Genomic DNA, 26,184 nt, shown 5'->3' on the forward strand with positions numbered 1-26,184 from the left:
CAGGCTCTTTTGTTGACTATGATGGTTACTCCATTTCTTCTAAGGGATTCTTGCCCACAGTAGTAGATAATGGTCATCTGAGTTAAGTTCACCCATTCCAGTCCATTTTAGTTCGCTGATTCTTAAAATGTCAATGTTCACTTTTGTCATCTCCTGTTTAACCACTTCCAATTTGCCTTGATTCATGGACCTAGCATTTCGTCCACATCAATTTAATACTTTGCCAAATATTTGACCCTATATTAAATTAATGTAGAATACATCAATTTTACAAAGACAAAAATTTACAATGATATTTTCTATGTACCCATTTAGAGCTCTTGAATAAATATGGTGGAGTTACTTCCTAAAAATAAACATGTATAAAATCTTGAGTCAATTTCCAAAAATTCAGCCACTCCAAATATTTTCCCCACAGAATGAAGCTTGTGCACTAAAATTCAAAATCAAACTTTATACAAAAATCCATCAAATTCCTTTATGTCTCTAAGACCTTCCAAAGATAGTCAGGCAGATAAATGTTATGGAAAATATAGTATTGCTAAGAAGCATAGTAAGTTCCCATCGTGGCTCAGTGGTAAAGAATCCACTTGCAGTTTAGGAGATGCGAGTCTGATGCCTGGGTCAGGAAGATCCCCTGCAGAAAGAAATGGCAAACCACTCTAACATTCTTGTCTGGAGAAACCCAAGGACAAAGGGGCCTGGCAGGCTACAGTTCATGGAGTTGCAACACTCCAGCATGACTAAGCAACTAAACCACAACTACAGAATCAAGCATACTACAGTATCTTAAAACATCAAACAAACTAATATCGTATGTTTAAAATAGTTAACAATAAAAGAAGTAATAAAAAACAACATGGTTTAATCAGTGTTTCTTCTTTTAAGTACAACATGCTGCATTTACTTGAAATATGGTAATGTTTACAAACATGTTAATAAGCCAATAGCCTAGAAAATGCAATGAGAACATTCTGCAAAAACAGGTCACCATCATCTCTGAGGTCTTATGGTCTTTGCTGCTTTCCAGAAGGCCTCTTTGACATCTTTGTTTCTCAGGCTATAGATGAGAGGGTTGAGCAGTGGATTGACCACAGTGTAGAACAGGGCAGCCACTTTGTCTCTCTTCAGGGAGTAGGTGGAGCTCGGCCTTGAGTACATGAAAAGCAAGGATCCATAGAAGAGCATGACCGAGACCAGGTGTGAGGCACAGGTGGAGAAAGCTTTGTGCCTTCCTGAAGCCGTGCGGATCCGCAGAATAGCGAGAAGGATGTGGAAATAGGAAATGATGATGACAAGAATGCTCGAGAGGACCGTGAAACCCACAAGACCCAGGAGGACCTGCTCATAGACCTTGGTGTCTGTACATGACATCTTCACCAGTGGTGGTGCATCACAGAAAAAGTGGTCAATGATATTTTTGCCACAGAAACTCAGGCGAAAAGTGTTGGCAGTATGGGCTATGGCATTCGAGAAGCCTCCTATATAGGAGCCAGCAACAAGTCTGGAACAGACAGAATGAGACATAGAACTTGAATAAAGTAGTGGGTTACAGATTGCCATGTGGCGGTCATATGCCATGGCTGCTAGGAGATAGCACTCAGTGTAGGCTACAACACAAGAAAAGAATAGCTGGGCTCCACATTCAGCCAAGGAAAAGCGCTTGTCTTCTGAGATACAAGTAGCCAGGATTCTGGGAGTGTACACCGAGGTGTACCAGAAATCCAAGAAAGACAGATTGCCAATGAAAAAATACATAGGTGTGTGCAGGCAAGAATCAATATGAATTAAGATAACCAGGGTCATGTTCCCTGACAAGGTTACCAAATAGACAGTCAGAAATACTCCAAATAGTATTAGTTGCCATTGGGGGTCTGTTGAGAGACCCAGTAAGATGAATTCATTCAGGATGGTGCGATTTCCAACATCCATGTCCACTAGGAGAAAGATTGATAAGATAATGAGAAAAAAATTGCTGATTTTTCTTTTGGAATAAAGAAGTAAAGGTATCAATAAAGTCAACAACTGCTAGGAGGCATATTAATCCCTTACAATGTCGGTAAAATACCGCATCTTCAGTCTGTCACTTGGGAAGACCACTAGAATTGGGGAAAATAGCTGATTTTAGAATTAAGGCTTTCACTTGCTATTTGCTTGATGCAGGGTGAGTATCTGAGTCTCATCAAATGAATGAACAAAATGAGGACACTGACAGGTTGGCTGATTGAGTTAAGCAGATACAAAGGAAAATATCAGCCAAACATCTGGTACATGATGAGTGGTCAAAATTTTGAGTATTCTGCATGTATTATTAAGAATCTATGTGTCTAGCATGATGCTGATAGTTCAACAAATATCAATACACTGTACTGCTCCTGTCACTATTAGCACACATATAAATACACACACACACACACACACACACACATACACACACACATTTCACTTTGTTTGGACAGAGCCCTAAATCCTATACTTAACCCACTTAATACTTTCCACAGTTTTTAAAGATATTATTATAATCTTGATGTAGTTTAAGAGATGTTTCCAAGGACCTAGAACTGATCAACAGCAGAGATAGTAGTTGAACCTAGAATTTTCTGTACCAAAACCTCATGTTCTCAACTGTTAAGCCATTGACCTCTCTTATAAGTAAATATATTTTTCTCTTCCTCTTCCAGCTAAGGCAATCCTATAATTCTCTGACAACTTGAATTTCTTTGCCTTCAAAGTGAGAAAAGTATTCTGCACTTTTCTCTAGTTCATGGGAGATTTATATACATAGTTGAAGCATATTTGGATTCAGTAATGTTGAATATTACGAAGAACCAACTTTTTGGTGTCAAAGCTCTATTGAAAAATTATGAATCATTCCAGGTTTATATCTTGAACTTCCAGAGCTCTCGGAGATTGAACTTGCATCTCTTATATCTCCTGCATTGACAGGCAGATTCTTAACCACTAGCTCCACCTGCAAAGCCCCCATTAGGCAGTGAGAGAAAGCTAAAACAGAGAGAACTATGATTTACTTTAATGTTAAAATACTCATCTTTGAGGCAAACCAGAGATAATTCTATACCTAGAATGCAAATCCAAATGTTCTACCTCAAGGTATATTGGTTCCACTTGTTACTTAGTGAAGTAGCTTAACCTTTTAATGACTTGTTTTCCTAACCTTTCCAATGTAGCTGAGGGTTCAGAGAGGATGTGACTTGACTGATGACATGATGGTAAAAGCAACTTTGGAGTCCCGAAGGCCATTCCATTTCTTTTCAGCATATAATGGATTTCTTCTCAATACTTAAAGCACAGATGCTTTAGTCATATATCCTAGGTTCTGTAAACTTGTTTTAACTTAAATTTTTATAATCCTCCCTCTTACCACTTCTCTTCATCTATTAGAACTTCAACCAAAGTGTATTAGTTACATGACTGATTCTCATGCATCCTGGGAGCTTCACAGTTATAGTGCCATTGTTATTCAGTTGTACAATACAACTTTCTAAATATACTCAAACTTAATAGAATTATCTTGGGTGGAGTTTTTGGTTATTATATTCAGTTCAGTTGCTCAGTCGTGTCCAACTCTTTGTGACCCCATGGACTGCAGCATGTCAGGCCTCCCTGTCCATCACCAACTCCCAGAGTTTACTGAAACTCATGTCCATAGAGTCGGTGATGCCATCCAACCATCTCATCTTCTGTCATCCCCTTCTCCTCCTGCCTTCAATCTTTTCCAGCATCACAGTCTTTTCAAATGAGTCAGTCCTTCCACGTCAGGTGGTCAAAGTACTGGAGTTTCAGCTTCAGCATCAGTCCTTCCAATGGATATTCAGGACTGATTTCCTCTAGGATAGACTACTTGGATTTCCTTGCAGTCCAAGGGACTGTCAAGAGTCTTCTCCAACACAGTTCAAAAGCATCAATTCTTCAGTGCTCAGCTTTCTTTACATTGATAACGTATAAAAGGGTGCATTATAGGTTCTTCCTTTTAGGTCCAGTGGCTAAGACTCCACTCTCCCAATGCAAGAGGCCCAGGTTCAATCCCTGTTCAGGAAACTAGATCCCATGTGCTGCCACTAAGAGTTGGCATGCTGCAACTAATAGATCCTGCATGATACAATGAACATCAAAGATGTCTCACAATGAAACTAAGACTTGATGCAGCCAAAAAAATTAATAAGCATAAATGTTAAAAGAAGAAAAAGAAACACAATGCAAAAAATAAATGAATAAGAAGCCTATAGACACCATCTCAATAGTTAATATAAATTTCTCTACTACATTATCACTTAAAGAATAAAAAATATCTGAGACTTATTAAGCCTCATTTTAAAAAAGTTTATATCAGAGTACAGTTCATTTACAATGTTGTGTTAGTTTCAGATATACAGTAAAGAAAATTCATTACATATATCTCCACTTTTTCTTAGATTCCTTTCCCATAGGCCATTGTAGAGTATTGAATAGGGTTTCCTGTGCTATACAACATGTTCTCATTATTTATAGATTTTATAATGTTCATGCATGCTTGCTCAGTCCTGTCCAGTTCTTTGTGATCCTATGATCTATAGCCCACCAGACTCCTCTGTCCATGGGATTTTCCAGCAAGAATATTGGAGTGGTTTGCCATTTCCTCCTTCAGGGGATCTTCCCTACCCAGGGATCAAACCCAAGTCTGTTACATCTTCTGCATTGGCAGGAGGATTCTTTACCCCTAGCACCACCTGGGAAGTGCCTAGATCCATCCATGTGGTTGCAAATGCTATTATTTTATATTTTTATGATTGAATAATATTCTACATGTACCACCATAAACATAATATTCATTTTTAATAGAATATAATCTGAGGAACAAAACTAAAATTTCTGCACAGACCAATTACTACCCTTCTATGACTGCCCTCTAAAGAGGAATATAACTGGGAAAAAAAAAAAACAAAACAAAACAAAAAATGTTCTGCTATGCCAAAAGTGTTCCCAGAAGAAGAAATATTTATATGACCCTGTAAAATGAATCCAGTTCTGGCCCCTTGTCAAGGGTAATGTGAGAGAGGAGAGGATTTTCACAACCAAAAGAAATATATATATATATATATATATATATATATATATATATATATATATATATATGTGTGTGTGTGTGTGATCCTTAACATCAGAGTCTGGTGAACTAAGAAACTAAGAATGGTTAACTTAAGAAAGGGGTGGAGAGAGGAATCAGGAATGAGTCATAAGAGTTATCCATTCACTAAGCTTACTGGAAGCCATATTGGGAATTGGAGTCTTGAAACCAACACAAATGGGAACACTGCCATCATGAGGAAGTAACATGGTCAGAAGTATATTTTCAAGGTTCATTTTGACTGCAAATCAGAGAATGGACTGAAAGAGAGGAAAAGTTCCCTCTAACAGAAATTTCTCTGAAATCCTTTGTTCTTTATTACCTGCTAAGGCTACCCTCTGGAGAAGGCAATGGCACCCCACTCCAGTACTCTTGCCTGGAGAATCCAATGGATGGAGGAACCTGTAGGCTGCAGTCCATGGGTCGCGAAGAGTCGGGCACGACTGAGCAACTTCACTTTCACTTTTCACTTTCATATATTGGAGAAGGCAATGGCAACCCACTCCAGTGTTCTTGCCTGGAGAATCCCAGGGACAGGGGAGCCTGGTGGGCTGCAGTCTATGGAGTCACACATAGTTGGACACGACTGAAGTGACTTAGCAGGAGCAGCAACAAGGCTACCTCTGATAAAGGTAGGAAAGAGGCACTCAGAAGTCTTAGGAAAATTCCTATGGCTTGCATAAACTGGGAACTTGCGGTAACAAACAAACTCAGCAACTCTCAGTTTCAATTCCTCTTCTAACCAGGAATGTGTATTAATATAGCAATTTAACCTTCAAAGACTAGGAAAGTCTTAAAGACAAGATCTTTTCAAGTTATTAGTTAACAGTGGAAGCATCTTTTCTGTATTTTTACACAAGAAGCTCCAAAATCTTGAAAAGAGTGAATAAATAAATTTGGTGGAACTTTTAGAACATTCTATTAAAAGACCAAATCATGTAGTCATCATTATGAGATCACAGATTAATCATATTATCCGTTGTGCATGTGTGCAGTGTGCTAAGTCACTTCAGTCTGACTCTTTGCAATGCTATGGACTGTAGCCCACGAAATGAACTCTCTAATGGGCTTCCCTGGTGGTTCAGATGGTAAAGAACTCACCGTCAATGCAGGAGACTCGGGATCAGTCTCTAAAATAGAGAGGTAAATTAACCACAAACCAATGATCTATGTGATTAATATTTTAATGACTTTTTAAAATTGATTTCATGAAATCAAGAGTAGATTCTCTTATTCTACCCTTTGATCTGGGATGACCTTGTGGTTTGCACTGACAAATAGTTTGCCACATTGGCAGCACCATGTAGATGTTAAGCACCGATCTCAAGAAACACTGGGCTTCCCTAGTGGCTCAGACAGTAAAGCATCCATCTGCTACGCAGGAGACCCAGGTTCGATCCCTGGGTCAGGAAGATCCCCTGGAGAAGGGAAGGCTACCCACTCCATCATTCTTGCCTGAAGAGTTCCATGGACAGAGGAGCCTGGCAAGCCACAGTCCATGGGGTCACAAAGAGTCAGGCATGACTGAGTGACACACATACAAGAAACATTACCTGCTTCTGTTCTCACTTTTAAAATTCTGACACCACCATAAAAATAAGCCTCAGCTAGATTGCTGAAAGATGAGACATCTGATTACATTCTCTTTTGGACCTCCTTTCTCACAGCAAGCTAAACCCCAGTCATATGAGCGAGTCCATTCTTCCTCACCTAGCCCTAGCTAACATAACAGCTGAGCAGAGACCATCAGCAAGCCTAGCTGGGAACGGACAGGGCTGGCATAGTCAGCCTTGCATAGCTGCACAGTTGGAATGGCACCTGAGTTCAAATCCTGATTGGGTCACTTGATGGGTCTGTAATCGTGAGCAAGTCTTTTAATAACCTCCAACCCACACTTTTTCATGTTTAAGAAATGAGAAAAATATCAATGATATGTACATAAAAGTGTCACCAGAAAATATCATAAAGTAATAGCTATTTTCATTCCGAGAAAAATGAGTAATGCTTGACCTATCTTTTAAATCTGACCTCAAGAAAAAACAATGTGGATAAGTTCCCACAAGGAAACCATTTAAGCCAGAATAATGGTGTCCCCCATAATCTTTCTAAAACCCAGAAAAGTAATATATATACATATATTTGCCTACTTACATGCACTCAGTAAATGATTGGCAGGCTTTGAAATGCACATTTTAGTGCCTTGACTAGATAGGGGCAGAGCCTGATGCTAATCACCTATGTGTGTGTGTCTGTGTATATGTTTTGCATTTTTGTTTCTTTTTTATGGAGGTAGATCTGGTTTGCAGTAATGTGTTAGTTTCAGGTGTATAGCACATTGATTCAGTTCTCTTTCTACCTATATTTCAAGGTTATTACAAGATATAATTTCCTGTTCTGTACAGTGAATCCTTTTGCTTACCTATTAGAACTGTGGGATCAACAGATACAAACATGTGTGATTTTAAGAATGCCAGTGTCCTCCCTGGAGCACAATTTCACCCCAGTAAAAATTAGTTGATCCTTTTCCAGCATTTAGTTCCTAAGATTCCATTTATTAATATCCCTTATAGAATCTAAAGTTATAAAATAAAATAAATTAATTAAAATAAATTAAAAAAAAAAAAAGAATCTATCATAAAGATCAGAGTAGAAAGGTTGTCTACAACATCATGTATAAGAACAGATTACAGTTAGTCCTCAGTCATGTCCGACTCTTTTGTGACCCCATGGACAGTAGCCCACCAGGTTCCTCTGTTCATGGAATTCTCTAGGCAAGAACACTGGAATGGGTTGCCATTCCCTTCTCCAGAAGAACAGATTAGCAATCCTTAAATATGCATGTAGTTTGGATACATGGGCCATTCTCATCATCTTGATTGAAGAGAGAGACGCGATGCACCACAGAAAAACAGCACTCCTCTTTTCGCTTTAAAATTTTCACATTCTTATTTCCCTAAAAATCAATCGTTGAGGTTGTTTATTCTAATTGACACTTCCTGGTTCTTTACCTGACTTGGATTAAATTTGTAGACTTGTGGATCTCTTTGAGAACACATTAAAAGGAGTATTATCTTCTTCCCAGCATCCAAAATTTCCTGTGTTTAAATAAACAACAACTGGGAGCTGACTGTGGCTCAGACCATGAAGCTCTTATTGCCAAATTCAGACTTAAACTGAAGAAAGTAGGGAAAACCACTAGACCATTCAGGTATGACCTAAATCAAGTCTCTTACACTTATACAGTGGAAGTGAGAAATAGATTCAGGGGATTAGATCTGATTGACAGAGTACCTGAAGAACTATGGACAAAGGTTTGTGACATTGTACAGGAGGCAGTGATGAAGACCATCCCGAAGAAAAGGAAACACAAAAAGATAAAATGGTTGTCTGAGGAGGTCTTACAAATATATGTGAAAAGAAGAGAAGCAAAAGGCAATGGGGAAAAGAGAAAAAAAAAAAAATTCCCATTTGAGTGCAAAGTTCCAAAGAATAGCAAAGAGAGATAAGAAAGCCTTCCTCAGTAATCAATTCAAAGAAATAGAGGAAAACAATAGAATGGGAAAGACTAGAGATCTCATCAAGAAAATTAGAGATACAAAGGGAATATTTCATGCAAAGATGGCCACATAAAGGACAGAAATGGCCTGGACCTAACAGAATCAGAAGATATTAAGAAGAGCTGGCAAGAATACACAGAACTGTACAAAAAAGATCTTCATGACCCAGATAATCATGATGGTGTGGTCACTCACCTAGAGCCAGACATCCTAGAATGTGAAGTCAAGTGGGCCTTAGGAAACATCAGTACGAACAAAGCTATTGGAGGTGATGGAATTCCAGTTGAGCTATTTCAAATCCTAAAAGATAATGTGTGAAAGTGCTGCACTCAATATGCCAGCAAATTTGGAAAACTCAGCAGTGGTCACAGGATTGGAAAAGGTCAGTTTTCATTCCAATCCCTAAGAAAGGCAATGTCAAAGAAAGTTCATACTATCGCACAACTGCACTCATCTCACAATGCTATCAAAGTAATGCTCACAATTCCCCAAACCAGACTTCAACAGTACATGGACTGTTAACTTCCAGATGTTCAAGCTGGATTTAGAAAAGGCAGAGGAACCAGAGATCAAAATGCCAACACCCACTGGATCATCAAAAAAGCAAGAGAGTTCCAGAAAAACATCTACTTCTGCTTTATTGACTATGCCAAAGCCTTTGACTGTGTGGATCACAAAAAACTGTGAAAAATTCTTAAAGAGATGGGAATACCAGACCAACTCACTTGCCTCCTAAGAAATCTGTATGCTGGTCAAGAAAGTAACAGTTAGAACTAAAAATGAAGAAAACAGACTGGTTCCAAACTAGGAAAGGAGTATGTCAAGGATGTATATTGTTACTCTGCTTATTCAACTAATATGCAGATTAAATCATGTGAAATGCTGGGATGGATGAAGTGTACGCTGGAATCAAGATCTCTAGGAAAAATATCAGTAGCCTCAGATATGCGGATGACATCACCCTTATGGCAGAAAGAGAAGAACTAAAGAGCCTCTTGATGAAAAGTGAAAGAGGAGAGTAAAAAGTTGGCTTAGAATTCAACCTTCAGAAAACTGAAATAATAGCATCTAATCCCATCCCTTCATGGCAAATAGATGGGGAAACAATGGAATCAATAAGAGATTTTTTTTTTTTTTTTTTTTTTTTGCGGTGGGGCATGGGGCTCCAAATTCACTGCAGATAGTGACTGCAGCCATGAAATTAAAAGACACTTTCTTCTTTGAAGAAAAGCTATGACCAACTTGGATAGCAAACTAAAAAGCAGGGATATTACTTTGCCAACAAAGGTCCATAGAGTCAAAGCTATGGTTTTTCCAGTAGTCATGTATGGATGTGAGAGTTGGACTATAAAGAAAGCTGAGCACTGAAGAATTGATGCCTTTGTACTGTGGTGTTGGAGAAGACCCTTGAGAGTCCCATGGACAGCAAGGAGACCCAACCAGTCCCTCTTCAAGGAAATCAGTCTTGAATATTCATTGGAAGGACTGATGTTAAAGCTAAAACTCTAATACTTTCGCTACTTAATGTGAAAAACTGACTCATTGGAAAAGACCCTGGTGCTGGGAAAGATTGAATGCAGGAGGAGAAGGGGAAGACAGAGGATGAAATGGTTGGATGGCATCACTGATTTTATGGACACAACTTTGAGCAAGCTTTAGGAGTTGGTGATGGACGGGGAAGCCTAGTGTGCTGCAGTCCATGAGGTCTCAAAGAGTCAGACACAACTGAGAGACTGAATTGAACTGAAACAATCAAATGTTTTGAGAGATGACAAATCCCTAGATATCTATTTGTCAATTCAGTAGTTATGATTCTTAGGTTAAAAACTCAATTCCTAAAAGATTCCTAAGTTCTTTGCAGTGCTAATATTCTGTAATTATGAGATGAGTGATAACTACTTTGAACTTCACATGTTTTCAGCTGAATTCCTAGCCCTTACTCCCCCAAACAGATTGAACTGCTCATTTCTCTTATTATTAGTAAATTCTACTGAAGCCACACATTTGGAATCAACCTACTCTCCTTCTCTCCTGCCTCCTCTTCACAATTCCAAGGAATCCTCATGTCCCTGCCTTCAAAACATTCCCTGAATCTGAGCCCTTCTCACCACCTCCACTGGCAACATCTTGGTCCAACTACTCCCATTTTTGCCAAAAATATTTCAATATCCTTCAAACTGGTCTACACATTTGTTCCTCTATAGTTTATTTTCAATGTATCAGTCAGTATTGTTGTTTACAAAAATAAGGGAATTCATGTAACTCTTGTTCTTAAAAAAAAAAAAAAAAAAACTATGAATTTACTAATTTATTTAAAGTTAAAGTCAAAGTCTGTGCAGTGGTCTCAATATCCTTCACAAGCAGGCCCTTCATTACCTACAGATCCTTACCTTCTACGACACCCTCCTCCTTTATTTCTGTTTCAACCTCATAGACTTTCTCAATGTTTCTTAAGAATAGCAGCCCCGGCCCAGCATCAGATACATTGGATCTATCTGCTCCCCAGTGTGAACACTATTCCCCAGATGTTTACAAGATTCACACTCTCTTATCTTCTATAAGTTTCTATCAAATGGCACTTTCTGGCATTTCTGCCCATCCTCATCAATCTATTTTAAATTTTACATTCCCTTCCCATCAACAATCCCCATCCTTCTTATTCTGCTCAGATCCTGCCCTTTTTCCCCAGACATAAGAGTCTGCGGGAAAGACTGAAAGCAAAAGGAGAAGGGGATGGCAGAGGTTGAAATGGCTAGATAGCATCATTGGCTCAATGGACATGGATTTGAGCAAACTCTGGGAGACAGGAGAGGACCTGGGAGTCTGGAGTGCTGCAGTCCATGGGGTCACTTACAGAGTCAGTCAGTGACTGGACAACTGCAATCCTCTCCTTTTGCTTAAGTTTATTGTCCCTCTTTCTTCACCAGAATGTAACAACACAGGTCAGAAAGACTTTTCTGTTTTGTTTACTGCTGTATTCCAAAGTATAGAACAGTTCTTAGCATGTACTTGGCACTTGATTAATATTTCTGAAATTAATTAATGAGTAAGTACCTTTATAATTTAAATGTGTCTCCTTTCTAACCTTGCTCAAACTCCCCAGGACACATCTTCCCTCAAGTGGTCAGTGTATTACATCACATGAAAAGGAAGAGTAAATAAAGAGAAGATTCATAACCACCAAGATGGACTAAAATAATTTCTGAATTTGAGATAATTTGCAATTAAAAAAATGAATAAAATAAGCGACAAAGAAAATGTCATAGCCAGTCCTGTACAGCCTCCCATATAAAAGGACTTCATATGTAGTGTGATCCTTGAAGCATCTCTGTCCCTTTCTCCCTTCACTGGAGCACTTAAAATTTGAGGGAAGAATGCATCCTTCTAGCACCAGAAAATGAGGACCAAGAAGGAAAATATCACACACTAGCTGTTTGAGCAGCACAGCATTCTCAGAACCACTAGAGTCAAAAAGCATGTCTTTTTTTGCCTCTTATTTTCTCTACTGTGTACATGAATATATGATGACCCAGCATAGCTACCAGACTGAATTAGAACTCTAAATGAGGGTTACATATAACACGAACGAAATTCAAGTTAGAAGACTGTGTGTGTGTGTGTGTTTGCATAAGAATGACCCTTTGAGAGCCAGGCCAGACTCTGTCTGAGGTCACAGAAAGCCAGAGCACTTAGCTGCCCCTGACCCTGGTTGCTTACCCTTGATCAGGAAGGACACTCCTGGAAGTGAGACCCTCTTCCCTCTCCTCTGATGCTTTGGGGAGCTGTGTTAGATCTAATATAAGTGTTTCCTAAATGGTCCATTGGGACCTCTTCCGCAGAGCATCCCAGAAATATGTGCCTCCCTCTCCAAAGACACAATCGGAGCTCATTTGGAGCATGGGGATAGTGTATTAATTAGGATATGGTAAAATGAGGAGCTGCCGGGAGCAGGAGCTCCACCCATGACAAAGGTCATGAGGAAGGAGGCTCGGCATACGCAAAGGCGGGATCGAGCCTCAGGAGTCCCCCTGGAAATTCTCGAGCATCTACCCCCAAAACCAGAGTCTACCTACTTTCTGCTTTGTGCTCTCACCTACACCTCTGAGTTTATGGGGGGCTGTTCCCCACTACCTCTCTCTGAAAAAAGAGTTAACTTACAGGTCCAGTTAATAAAGTTCCTGGATGTGATAGTGTTTCAACCTACAAACTCCTTTGGAAGTCCTCTAGCCTGCCTGAATAGGTTTTTCCGGCCACATGTGATTGCTCAGAGCCTCCCAACTGTGAGAGGCATGAGATGTTCTAAACTGTCTAAATACAGATTCCTCTGAGCAGTTAAAAGATTGATTAGAAATTGTATTGGTGAAGGGTTTTTCATTTGTTGTGCCAATGTTTGCTGCTAAGTCTCCATATCCCTTACCTGCTGTGTCCCTGGCAGTGTATTGATTAACATAATTGGTCTAAGTAGTAGCTTTAATGTTTGTAACCTTGGACCCTTGAGTTAATTCTTTTTTGTTGTAGCCCACCACACCTTTGCCCTATAGGAATGCAACTTTAATGCTTTTGGAGGGTGGTGCCTGACTAATCACCTTTAGAAAAAAATAAGTTTTCTGAAGAAAGGGTCTTAAAATGTTAACAGGCCTCCGGGCCAGAAGATGATGCAAATCACCTAAACTTTTGCATATGATAAGTTTGCAGGGAGAAAGCCTGGCTTACTGCATGACTCTACCCCTTCCCTCATTATCCTCTATGCATAACTTAAGGTATAAAAACTACTTTGGGAAATAAAGCGCGAGCCTTGTTCACTGAAACTTGGTCTCCCCATGTCGTTCTTTCTCTCACCTTCTGGCTGAATTATTCCGCCTCTTTTCTCCACTGAATTTCCTCACTGAGCTATTCTCATTCTATTAATCTTTATATCTTTGATGAATATTTAAATAAATAGGTCACCAATGCCGTCTCTCCTTCGAATACCCTGGATCAGCCGGGGCTGGACCCTGGTAAGGAGCATTTCATTAAAAGTCCCCTCTCAAAATGAATATGTCAAATGCAATCATACCTGTGTGTGACTGTGTGTGTGGGCTTCCCAGGTGGCGCTAGGGTAAAGAACCTGCCTGCAAATGCAGGAGACCTAGGAGGTACAGTTTCAGTCCCTGGGTTGGGAAGATTACCTGGAGAGGGGCATGGCAATCCACAGTATTCTTGCCTGGAGCATCACATGGACAGAGGAGCCTGGCAAGCTATGGTCCATAGGGTTGCTGCGTTGGACAGGACTGAATTGACCAGGCACACACAGCATTTGCGTGATTTAAAAAAAAAACTCTCCAAATTGTACTAATTGTATTTTCTAGATATTATCATGTGATTCATAGTGTTTTCCCCTCTCCTATGTTTCACTATCTGTCCAGGCTACACTTCCTTGTCTCATTCATCAGGAAACACTACCTATTCTTGGGGCCATGGTTTGAATCGCAACCCTCTAGAATTCATATATTGAAGATGTAACCTCCAGCAAATTCAAATGTGACTGAATTTGGAGATAGAGCCTTTATAAAGGAAATTCAGTTAAAATGAGATGGTTAGAATGAACCTTAATGCAATCTGACTGGTACCTTTATAAAAACAAACAAAAATGGAAACAGGAAAAGAGATACCAGGGATGCTTTTGCACTCATGCACACACACACACACACACACACACGCACACAGATCCAAGCCAGGACAAAGTAAGAAAGTGACCAAGTGCCAGCAAATGAAAAAGATGTCAGAACAAACCAACCATGCTGGCTCATTGATCTTGGCCTTTCAGCCTCCAGAGTTGTGAGAAATATATTTCAATTGTTTATGACAGTCAGTCTCTGGTATTTTGATATGGCAACCCTGACAAACTCTAAATCCTCTCTTGGATGTAAAGCTTTTGAAATCTTTTTACCTCTCTAATTATCTATCTTTATCTTCTTCTCCATTTCTGTTTCATGGAGCAGCTCTTCTTTTGTCATTCATTCTTTTATTTCTTTGGGAAAATAGTATTTTATTGGAAGCTTGCCATGACTCTAAATATAGTGTTTCTTTCCTATATATGCTGTCAAGGAAACAAAGATGTGAACACCTTTATTTCACAGTAAGCAAAAATATGAAAATCAGAAAAGAAAAATAAATTTATTTTGAATGGCATTTTACAGTAGATATTGTACTTATGAACTTTCAACTAGCACTAACTCATAACAAATGAATAAGTACCTCTGGAATCAAAAAATCTGTGTTTGTGTTATTTTATCTTACCTATGATTTATCTGATTGGAACCAAGAGATTTCATCTGTCTAGTCATGACAGTGATTGCATAACCAATACTATTATACTTACAATTAATTAATAAGCTGTCAATTGTAAAAAAAAAAAAAAAAAAAACTCTCAGAATTCCAGTACTATAGACTCTGTTCTGAGCTAGCATGCCTAGTAGTTTTTCCAATTGCCACAGACTGATTTATTTTAAAAAATATTCAAGAACATCAGTGCTGACTTAAAAAGACAAATACAGGCTAGTATTTCTACATTATTCAGTGATTTTATTTTTGCTTAATTTATTTATTTCTGAGATTTACAGACTGTTATCAATAAAATAGAAACTAATCTGCAAAACACAAAACAAGCAAAAAAAAAAAAACCACTCTGTTTACCAAGTTCAGTTCAGTTCAGTTGCTCAGTTGTGTCCGACTCTTTGTGACCCCACGAACTGCAGCACTCCAGGCCTCCCTGTCCATCACCAACTCCCAGAGTTCACTCAAACTCATGTCCATTGAGTTGGTGATGCCATCCAGCCATCTCATCCTCTGTTGTCCCCTTCTCCTCCTGCCCCCAATCCCTCCCAGCCTCAGAGTCTTTTCCAATGAGTCAACTCTTCCCATCAGGTGGCCAAAGTATTGAGGTTTCAGCTTCAGCATCAGTCCTTCCAATGAACACCCAGGACTGATCTTCTTTAGGATGGACTGGTTGGATCTCCTTGCAGTCCAAGGGACTCTCAAGTATCTTCTCCCATGGCAAACCACTTCAGTATTCTTGCCTTGAGAACCCCATGAACAGTATGAAAAGGCAAAATGATAGGATATTGAAAGAGGAACTCCCCAGGTTGGTAGGTTTCCAATATGCTACTGGAGATCAGTGGAGAAATAACTCCAGAAAGAATGAAGGGATGGAGCCAAAGCAAAAACAATACCCAGTTGTGGATGTGACTGGTGATAGAAGCAAGGTCTGATGCTATAAAGAGCAATATTGCATAGGAACCTGGAATGTTAGGTCCATGAATCAGGGCAAATTGGAAGTGGTCAAACAGGAGATGGCAGGAGTGAACGTCAACATTCTGGGAATCAGTGAGCTAAAATGGACTGGAATTGGTGAATTTAACCCAGATGACCATTATACCTACTGTTTACCAAAGCCTTTGCTAAAGAAACTTTGCTCTATCTAACATTTTCCTCAAGGCATCTTTAACATCTTTATTTCTTAAGCTATAGATCAAGGGATTCAACAAGGGAATCACCACTGTGTAGAACACAGACACCACTTTTTCCCTCTCCAGGGCATAGCTGGTACTTGGCCAGGAGTAAATGAAGAGAATTGATACATAGTACAAGGTGAGCTGTCAAGTGAAAGCCACAGGCGGAGAAGGCCTTCAAGCGGCCTTGGGTGGAGCGGATCTTCAAGAGGGCAGCAATGATGAAGAAATAGGAGGCAAGGATAAGCACGGCAGGAGTGATGACGTTGGAAGCAAGTATGAAATACAGCACAGCTTGGTAGCTTTCCTTCACATCACAGGCCAACTTGACAAGGGGGGGCAGGTCACAGAAGAAATCATCAATGACGTTGTTCCTGCAGAAGCTCAAGGTAAATGTTTCACTGGTGATGACGGTTGAGTTCACAAAGCCACTAAAGTAGGCAGCCGCAACAAGACTGGTACATAAATTTGGGGACATGGCCTGGGAGTAAAGTAACGGGTTAGAGATGGCCACACAGCGGTCATAAGCCATGGCAGCCAACAGGTAACACTCGCTGTTGGCCAGTCCAGCAGATAAAAAGAACTGAGCTAGGCAGCCAGCAAAAGAGATGCGCTTGTCGTCAGAGATGCAGGTCATCAGGATTTGGGGGGCATAGACGGAAGCATACCAGAGACCCAGGAATGAAAGATTCCCATTGAAGAAATACATGGGTGTGTGGAGCCGAGAATCAGCACAGATCAGAGAAATCAGGGTGATGTTCCCTAAAAGACTGCTGATATATATGATGAGGAAGATATAAAAGAGAACTGTCTGTAACCATGAGTCTGTCATAAATCCTAAAAGTATGAACTCCTTCACCGCGGTATATTTTTTTTTTCATCCATTGAGTCTGAGTTTTTTTCATTCCTTTCTGTAAAAAAATGATCAATATGTCATGATTTAAGGTATTGATGTTATCAGCTTCCCCATTATATGTCATTTTAGATTGTTTAAATACTCAAATAATGCATATACCATGTTCATTAAAAAAAATTGTTTATGCTGAACTGGAAATTATTCCTGTTAGAAAACTGTTAAATTTTTCTATGCTGCCTTGAAAGACCAGATTATGAACATAATACAGTTTGTCACCATACATTTTTTTCTAATCATTCTCCTTTTGAGAGATGGTGATTTGTTTATCTTCTTTTCTGTTTGCAGCTAGAGTGATTGGGGAGCCCGTGGAAGACATAAAAAAGGGAGTTTGCATTTGAGCTCTTAATCTTTGTTTTTGCTAATGAATTACCAGAAGAAGCATACTTTTATTAGTCTGGTCACACTTTGGAATAACCTTGAAAGTGCATTTATGCTAATCTCTTTGAAGGCCATACTTATATTTTAACTCTTTATCCACAAAACCAATAAAATAGCTAAAAATAAAGTTTAAAAATGAATAATAAAATGTATAACTTGAATAATACAATAGGTTTACTTAGAGAATAGGAATTTGAAACCATATCTATGTATGTATGACATTCAAATGCATGCTGAAAGGAAGTGAAAATATTAATCAATGGATAATTGTGTTCAAAATGTGGTTTAATTTCCTATAGAAATGAGAATTAAAAACAAAAACTAAACTTATCAAACTGAATGATTTGGGGGAACGTGGTCAGCAGAATATGGCCCATTAAGATGTTCAAGTTCTTTTTCTTAAAGTTGAAGTTTAGTTGATTTACATTATTACATTAATTTCAAGTGTACAGCATAATGATTCAGCATTTTTACAGATTATACTCTATTAAAGTTATTACAAGATACTTGCTATGATTCTCTGTGCTATACGTTGTATCTTTGTTGCTTATCTATTTTATACATAGTAATTTGTATCTCTTAATCCCATATCCCTAATTTGTCCCTTTACCTTCGTTTCCCCATTGGTAACTAATTTGTTTCTTGTAGCTGTAAGTCTATTTCTATTTTGCATATATATTCATTTTCATTACTTCTCAAATTCTACATATGTGATGTCATACAGTATTTATCTTCATCTTACTTTACTATTTTCTAGATTAATCTACATTGTTGTAAATGGCAGACTTTCATTAATTTTTGTAGGTCGCAATATTCTGCTATGTACATACGTATATTACATCTTTACCCATTCATCTGTTGATGGGCACTTGCATTGCTTCCATATCTTGTCTTTTGTAGATAGTGCTGCTGGGGACATTGGGATGCACTTATCTTTTCAAATTAGTGTTTTACTAATTGCTGGTACATGGGGATGTACTTTATGGGGAAAGGATAATTAAGTTAAAAATTAAGAATTTTGAAATAAGAAAGTAATCAGGGTGGGCCATAAATCCAACCACAAATATCCTTGTAGAAAGGAGGTAGAGGGAGGTTTGACTACAGACCCAGCGAAGGAGCAGTGTGACCAGAGAAGCAGAGTTCAGAGTGATACAACCACAGGGAATGCCAGCAACCTCACAAAGCCTAAGAGACAAGAAAGAGAAGCTCCACTAGAGCCTCTGGGTGGATCATGACCCTGACTTTAATCCATTGCCTTTGAGTTCTGAGCTCCAGAACTATGAGAGAATAAATTTTTGCCGCTTTACGCCACCCAGTTTATGATCATTTAATACATGAAATTATAGAAGTCAACCTCTAATAGTCTTCTTCCTTTGAAAGTAGAAGCATTTCTGCCTCCAGCAATGGGGGAAGGACCATCTCGGCTTGTCTATGGTACAACTTGAAAGAAACATAACACCACTTAGCACAATCAAAAAAGGGCTAAATTAGGATTTTCAGGGTTCTGAACAGGCATGGATATATTTCTGCTATTAGAGCCAAGGCTTTCAAAACCTCTTATACTCAAGAAAAAATAAAATATATATTTTTAGGTGATGAGTGCGTGTGTGTGTGTGCATGCGTGTGCATACTCAGTTGCATTTGACTCTTTGTTATCCCATGTACTGTGTAGTCTGCCAGGCTCCTCTTCCATGGAATCTCCCAGGCAAGAATATTGGAATGGGTTGCCATTTCCTTCTCTAGGGGATCTTCCTGACCCAGGGATGGAACCTGCATATCTTACATCTCCTGCATTGGCAGGCAGATTCGTTACCACTGCACCACCTGGGAAGATTTAGGTAATGGACTTAAGCTTAAAAATATAAATAATTGCTCTTCTGGAACTGTATCTTTTTGATGAATGAAATCCATAATTTTAATTAAAAATGTTAATGCTACATTTATTATCAAAGTAGAATTTATTCAGAAAAAGCAAATGAGGATTGGAGTAAGTAATGTTTCAGTTCTTTTAGAATTTCAGGAGTGCCAGGAGCCATGATCCTTTTTAACAAAGCATCTTCCTGGAAGCTGCTTAAGATCAAGAATCAAGAAATCTGGATTCTGATCTGAGTTGGTTGTTGCCATTTGAAATAAAATGATAACCTCTAAAGCTTTATTTTCTCACCTACCTTCTCAATTCAGTGAGACTTTAGTGAAAATGTTAGTCACTCAATCGTGTCCAACTCTTTGCGACCCCACAGACTATAGCCTGCCAGGCTCCTCTGTCCATGGAATTCTCCAGGCAAGAATACTGGTGTGGGTTGTTATGTCCCCCTCCAAGGGATCTTCCCAACCCAGGAATCAAACCTGCATCTCCTGCACTGCAGGCCAATTCTTTACCACTGAGCTACCAGGGAAGCCCTCATAATATATTACACAATAGTCTTATATATATAAAGATACAAAAGAGAGATTTTTGAGATACCCTTACTTGCCATTAATTCTTAGACTTAAAGCTGGCTGCATGCCTTGTTAGAAGGGACACTCAGAAACTTTCTTCCCACAAAATATCTCTCCACATCACTCATTATCAGGAGACCGATTTAAGAGGTAGACAGTTTTGGGGCTGGCTATCCAAAAGAAGCTGAGGTCTTTGTGATCTCCCAGTCCTCTTCTGTTTTAATGTGTTTGCAATCTGTGTCATTCAGTTTGATAATTTAATCAGGTACTTCTTGAGTTATAGTTATAATAGCATAATATGATCCCAAAGAAATGCCTAAACATATTCATCTATATCTATATTTTATACATAAATCTTAGATGTCAAAAAAGAAAAGTGAAATATATATAGAACTACAAGTATAGATGGATATATTATATACGGAAATAGATATAAATATAGACAAAGATATAAATATACATAGAACTAGATTGATAGACATATAAAATTTTGCTCTTTCTCTTAAAGAGCTTCTATCCCATGAACTTCGGAACATATAAAAAGAAACATTTCAAAGTCATGAAAATATTGGCCAATATTAGTATTTCTATACTCTTACCAACATTAAGGATGGATCAGCTTACTACAAGATAAAAGGAGACACTGGGCCAGAGAGAGCTGCATGCAGCTACTCAGGGTTTATGAGAAAAAAAAACATCCATAAAGTATACGACTAATTATCTGTTTCACTGAAAAAGAGAAAAAGAATGAAACAAAAGACATTTGAAGGCATTTCAACCTGTCTGCAGTGTGGGAGACCACGTTTTGATCCCTGGGTCGAGAAGATGCCCTGGGGAAGGAAATGGCAACCTACTCCAGTATTCTTGCCTGGAAAATCCCATGAATGGAGGAGCCTGGCAGGCTACAGTCCATGAGATCGCAAAGAGTCAGACACAACCGAGCAACTTCACTTCTTTCTTTCAGTTTTCTTCATCCATTATAACTATAGGAAATAAAACCTTACTGTATTTCATGAAATGGAATTATATTATGATTTGATTATATTGTAAAGTGTTTTGTTTTTACCCATATGGTGATTTACTGACCTTTTTTGCCTGGTCAGCTCAACAAGGTAGTTTCTTTGTGGATTATAAATACTTTCCTCACTTGAATTTCAACTAAAGCCCAAATTTTTTTTTAGATTACCTTAGAACAAAAAGTGCTTTCTATTCACTTCACAGGAATCCTGTTTCCAAAGGTAACAATACTGGGAGAAAATATAAGCCTGAGAATCCCTTTGGGATTTGCTGCTAAAAGCAAAGAACATGCCATGTGCTGTCCTGGTGTCAAGTGACCAATTTTAATGCCAGTTATCTCTCTGGGATGAAGTAGGAAGAGAACTCTCATCATGAATACAATTTACAGTTGATCTGTAAAACCCTTCAGCTTTGTGACTTCCATTCCTGCATTTGTGATAAAAGAAAGTTTGGCAGAAAGGAATAGCCAAAGAATCATCAGCACACAATCAATGCTTGAGAATTGTTTGTAGCCCATGGCTCAGCCAGTTAAGAAACTGCCTGCAAGGCAGGAGACCTGGGTTCCATTACCGGGTTGGGAAGATCCCCTGGAGAAGGGCATGGCAACCCACGCTGGTATTCTTGCCTGGAGAATCCCATGGACAGAGGAGACTTGCAGGCTACAGTCCATGGGGTCAAAAGAGTCGGACACAACTTAGCAACTCAACCACCACCACAATGACAGAGGATGTGATGGTTGCATGGCAACACCAACTCCATGGGTCTGAGTCTGAGCAAACTCCAGGAGACAGAGAAGGAAAGGGAAGCCTGGCTGCTGCAGTCCATGGGGTTGCAAAGAGTCACACACAAATTAGCTACTGAAGAACAATTACAATAATGAAAGAGACCATACAACATCTTTCCTTGCTTCCAATTACAAGAGATAATATCCAAGCAGGACTCAGAGGGAGAGTACAAGGACTACTCTGGAATACACCTGAAGAGCGGTGGATTATGCAAATTTTCATAGCAAGACCTCGGAAGTTTGCCTGGAAGTTATACTAAGGGAGCTGAACACATGGTGAAGGAGGCTAGCTAGCTAGGAGAGGGTAAAAGTCTTACTCCTTTCTGTTTTCACTCCCTGTCCCTGTCAGTGTCACCTTAGAAATGCTTTTTCATTTAATTAGCAATTGTATTCCAGTAGTTTTACATTTGGTTACAGCTTGCAGCTTTTCCTACCTTGGTTGAAACAGCCTTAATTCAGCACCTCAGAGATACAAAGCCTCAAATATGTGGATTCATGTCAATGTATGGGAAAAACCACTATAATATTGTAAAGTAATTAGCCTCCAATTAAAATAAATAAATTAAAAAAATTAAAGACCATATGGGTCTCAAGATCTGCATGCTAATGTAAGGGACACAAGTTCGATCCCTGAGTTGGGAAGATCCCTGGAGAAGGGGATGGCAACCCGTTCCACTATTCTTGTATGGAGAATCCCATGGACAGGGGAGCCTGGCAGGCTACAGAACATGGAGACTGTTTGTTAGTCTTTGTCTAACAAAGAGTTAGACATGACTGAGCATACACAAGCACACTGTCTGTAGACATTCCAAATTAAACAAAAAAAAAATCTTGCTGGAGATTGCTTTCATAATTTCATAACAGCTTATAATAATATATTAAAAATTTATAAATGGAACTGCTTTTACTTCTATTTCCCCAACTGGAGGGGAGGGGCTGTTTTTTGCCAGCTTATACAATATCCTATATGGAAATCCAAGTAGACTATCTATACGAAAACAGCAGGTTTTGTCTGATTTTTCCCCAGAATTTTCTCTTATATCTATTCTTTCTTTCAGTTTTCAGTTCCTACATCTCTTGTTAAACCTACTGCAACGCATTATCTCAAAAATACCCTCCCCATCTGTCTGCCACATGCTTCATGCTTAGACTACTGTGCTGGCACTAAACTTCTGGGTCCTGATTGCTCCTGCCTTGAATCCTTCCTCCTCACAGCTGCTCTAATAATTCTCTAGAATCTTGTGTCATATTTTTACTCCAGTGCTTTAAAACATATCACATTGTTTCCTCATTTCCTCCAGAATTGAAACAGGTATGACTATGGGTAAGCTTAGGCTGTGTGCCTATTTTAATTCTTGCTATTTCACGAAGTATAAGGATAACATAAATGTGGGCACATAAATGCAAATTTACACAGAGAGCTAGAGAGCATCCTTGGACAACACACAACCTTGGAGGGAAAAAGAGATTAATTGTCCAAATCTGATCCCAGAACATGGGAGCAGACAGGGCTGGTTTGTAGAACATTGTGGATCAAGTTTATTATTATTCAGCCATAAGCGAGAGGGAAACCTTGCTATCGGGATAAACCTGGAGAGCATATTGCAAAATGAAAGATCCAGAGGCAGAAAAAAATACTGCAGAATATCACCTATATGTTAAATCAAAACAGTAGAATCCAACGGTGGTTGCCATGGACTGGGCAGTGCTGCAAGTGGGAAGACTTTGGTCCAAGAGGACAGATTTTCAGTTTAAAGATCCAGAAGCTTTGAGGATCCAATGTACAGTATGATGGCTGTAATAAATAATAGTGCAAGTACACACGTAGCCCATGTTCATTGCAGCACAATTTACAATAGCCAGGACATGGAAGCAACCTAGATGTCCATCAACAGATGAATGGATAAAAAAGCTGTGGTACCTATACACAATGGAATATTATTCGGTCACTAAAAGCAATACATTTGAGTTAGTTCTATGGAGGTAAATAAACCTAAAGCCTGCTATACAGAGTGAAGTAAGTCAGAAAGGGAAAACAAGCATTGCATATTAATGCATACATATTGATTATATTCTTTGCAGCCAAAGATGGAGAAGGTCTATACAGTCAGCAAAAACAAGACCAGGAGCTGAATGTGGCTCAGATCATGAACTCCTTATTGCCAAATTAAGACTTAAATTGAAGAAAGTTTGGAAAACCACTAGACCATTCAGGTATGACCTAAATCAAATCCCTTATGATTATACAGTGGAAGTGAGAAATAGATTTAAGGGACTTGATCTGATAGACAATGCCTGATGAACTATGGATGGAGGTTCATGACATTGTACAGGAGACAGGGATCAAGACCATCCCCATGGAAAATAAATGCAAAAAAGCAAAATGGCTGTCTGGGGAGGCCTTACAAATAGCTGTGAAAAAAAGAGAAGTGAAAAGCAAAGGAGAAAAGGAAAGATATAAGCATCTGAATGCACAGTTCCAAAGAATAGCAAGGATAGATAAGAAAGTCTTCCTCAGCTATCAGTGCAAAGAAATAGAGGAAAACAACAGAATGGGAAAGACTAGAGATCTCTTCAAGAAAGTTAGAGATACCAATGGAATATTTCATGCAAAGATGGGCTTGATAAAGGACAGAAATGGTATGGACTTAAGAGAAGCAGAAGATATTAAGAAGAGGTGGCAAGAATACACAGAAGAACTGTACAAAAATGATCTTGATGACCCAGATAATCATGATGGTGTGATCACTGACCTAGAGCCAGACATCCTGGAATGTAAAGTCAAGTGGGCCTTAGAAAGCATCACTACAAACAAAGCTAGTGGAGGTGATGGAATTCCAGTTGAGCTCTTTCAAATCCTGAAAGATGATGCTGTGAAAGTGCTGCACTCAATATGCCAGGAAATTTGGAAAACTCAGCAGTGGCCACAGGACTGGAAAAGGTCAGTTTTCATTCCAATCCCAAAGAAAGGCAATATCAAAGGATGCTCAAACTACCACACAATTGCACTCATCTCACATGCTAGTAAAGTAATGCTCAAAATTCTCCAAGCCAGGCTTCAGCAATACATGAACCATGAACTTCCTGATGTTCAAGCTGGTTTTAGAAAAGGCAGAGGAACCAGAGATCAAATTGCCAACCTCCCCTGGATCATCAAAAAGCAACAGAGTTCCAGAAAAATATATATTTCTGCTTTATGGACTATGCCAAAGCCTTTGACTGTGTGGATCACAATAAACTGTGGAAAATTCTGAAAAGCATGGGAATACCAGAACACCTGACCTGCCTGTGAGAAATCTATGTGCACATTAGGAATTAACAGTTAGAACTGGACATGGAACAACAGACTGGTTCCAAATAGAAAAAGGTGTATGTCAAGGCTGTATATTGTCACCCTGCTTATTTAACTTCTATGCTGAGTACATCATGAGAAATGCTGGACTGGAAGAAACACAAGCTGGAATCAAGATTGCCGGGAGAAATATCAATAACCTCAGATATGCAGATGACACCACTCTTATGGCAGAAAGGGAAGAGAAACTAGAAAGCCTCTTGATGAAGGTGAAAGAGGAGAGTGAAAAAGTTGGCTTAAAGCTCAACATTCAGAAAACGAAGATCATGGCATCTGGTCCCATCACTTCATGTGAAATAGATGGGGAAACTTTGGAAACAGTGACAGACTTTATATTTGGGAGCTCCAAAATCACTGCAGATGGTGACTTCAGCTATGAAATTAAAAGATGCTTACTCCTTGGAAGGAAAGTTATGACCAACCTAGACAGCATATTCAAAAGCAGAGACATTACTTTGCCAACAAAGGTCCGTCTAGTCAAGGCTATGGTTTTTCCAGTGGTCGTGTATGGATGTGAGAGTTGGACTGCGAATAAAGAAGAGCGCCAAAGAGTTGATGCTTTTGAACTGTGGTGTTGGATAAGACTCTTGAGAGTCCCTTGGACTTCAAGGAGATCCAACCAGTCCATTCTAAAAGAGATCAGCCCTGGGTGTTCTTTGGAAGGACTGATGCTGAAGCTGAAACTCCAATACTTTGGCCACCTCATGCAAAGAGCTGACTCATTGGAAAAGACCCTGATGCTGGGAGAGATTACGGGCAGGAGGAGAAAGGGACGACGGAGGATGAGATGGCTGGATGGCATCACTGACTCGATGGACATGAGTTTGGGTGGACTCTGGGAGTTGGTGATGGACAGGGAGGCCTGGTGTGCTGTGATTCATGCAGTTGCAAAGAGTCAGACACGACTGAACGACTGAACTGATGGGCTCTAGGAAAATGGTACTGATGAACTTATGTGCTCAGACGCTCAGCCATGTCCAGCTTTTTGTGACTCCATGGACTGGATCCCCCCAGGCTCCTCTGTATCTCTGCAGGCAGCAGCAGAGACACAGGCATCAAGAACAGACCGGTGGACACAGTGTTGGCAGGAGGGGGTGGGGCGAATTGAGAGGGGAGCATGGCAGTA

The 26,184-nt window shown here is 39.3% G+C and overlaps 1 protein-coding gene and 1 pseudogene across 1 annotated transcript; both read right to left on the bottom strand.

Moving 5' to 3' along the window:
• Positions 1 to 993: 993 nt before the first annotated feature.
• LOC147358706 (olfactory receptor 9G4-like) lies at positions 994 to 1,932 on the bottom strand. Its single transcript, XM_086342117.1, has one exon. The coding sequence runs from the start codon at positions 1,930 to 1,932 to the stop codon at positions 994 to 996; it is 939 nt and encodes a 312-aa protein (XP_086198243.1).
• A 14,189-nt stretch (positions 1,933 to 16,121) lies between these two features.
• LOC147358707 (olfactory receptor 9G19-like) lies at positions 16,122 to 17,040 on the bottom strand (annotated as a pseudogene).
• Positions 17,041 to 26,184: the final 9,144 nt, after the last annotated feature.

Source organism: Bos grunniens, chromosome 15, assembly GCF_055505025.1.
Source record: "Bos grunniens cultivar Pamir isolate PY7600 chromosome 15, Bosgru_T2T1.0, whole genome shotgun sequence".
NCBI lineage: Eukaryota > Metazoa > Chordata > Mammalia > Artiodactyla > Bovidae > Bos > Bos grunniens.

Excerpts from the sequence above, each read along its gene's own strand:
- LOC147358706 (XM_086342117.1), bottom strand. The coding sequence starts at position 1,932 with ATGGATGTTGGAAATCGCACCATCCTGAATGAATTCATCTTACTGGGT.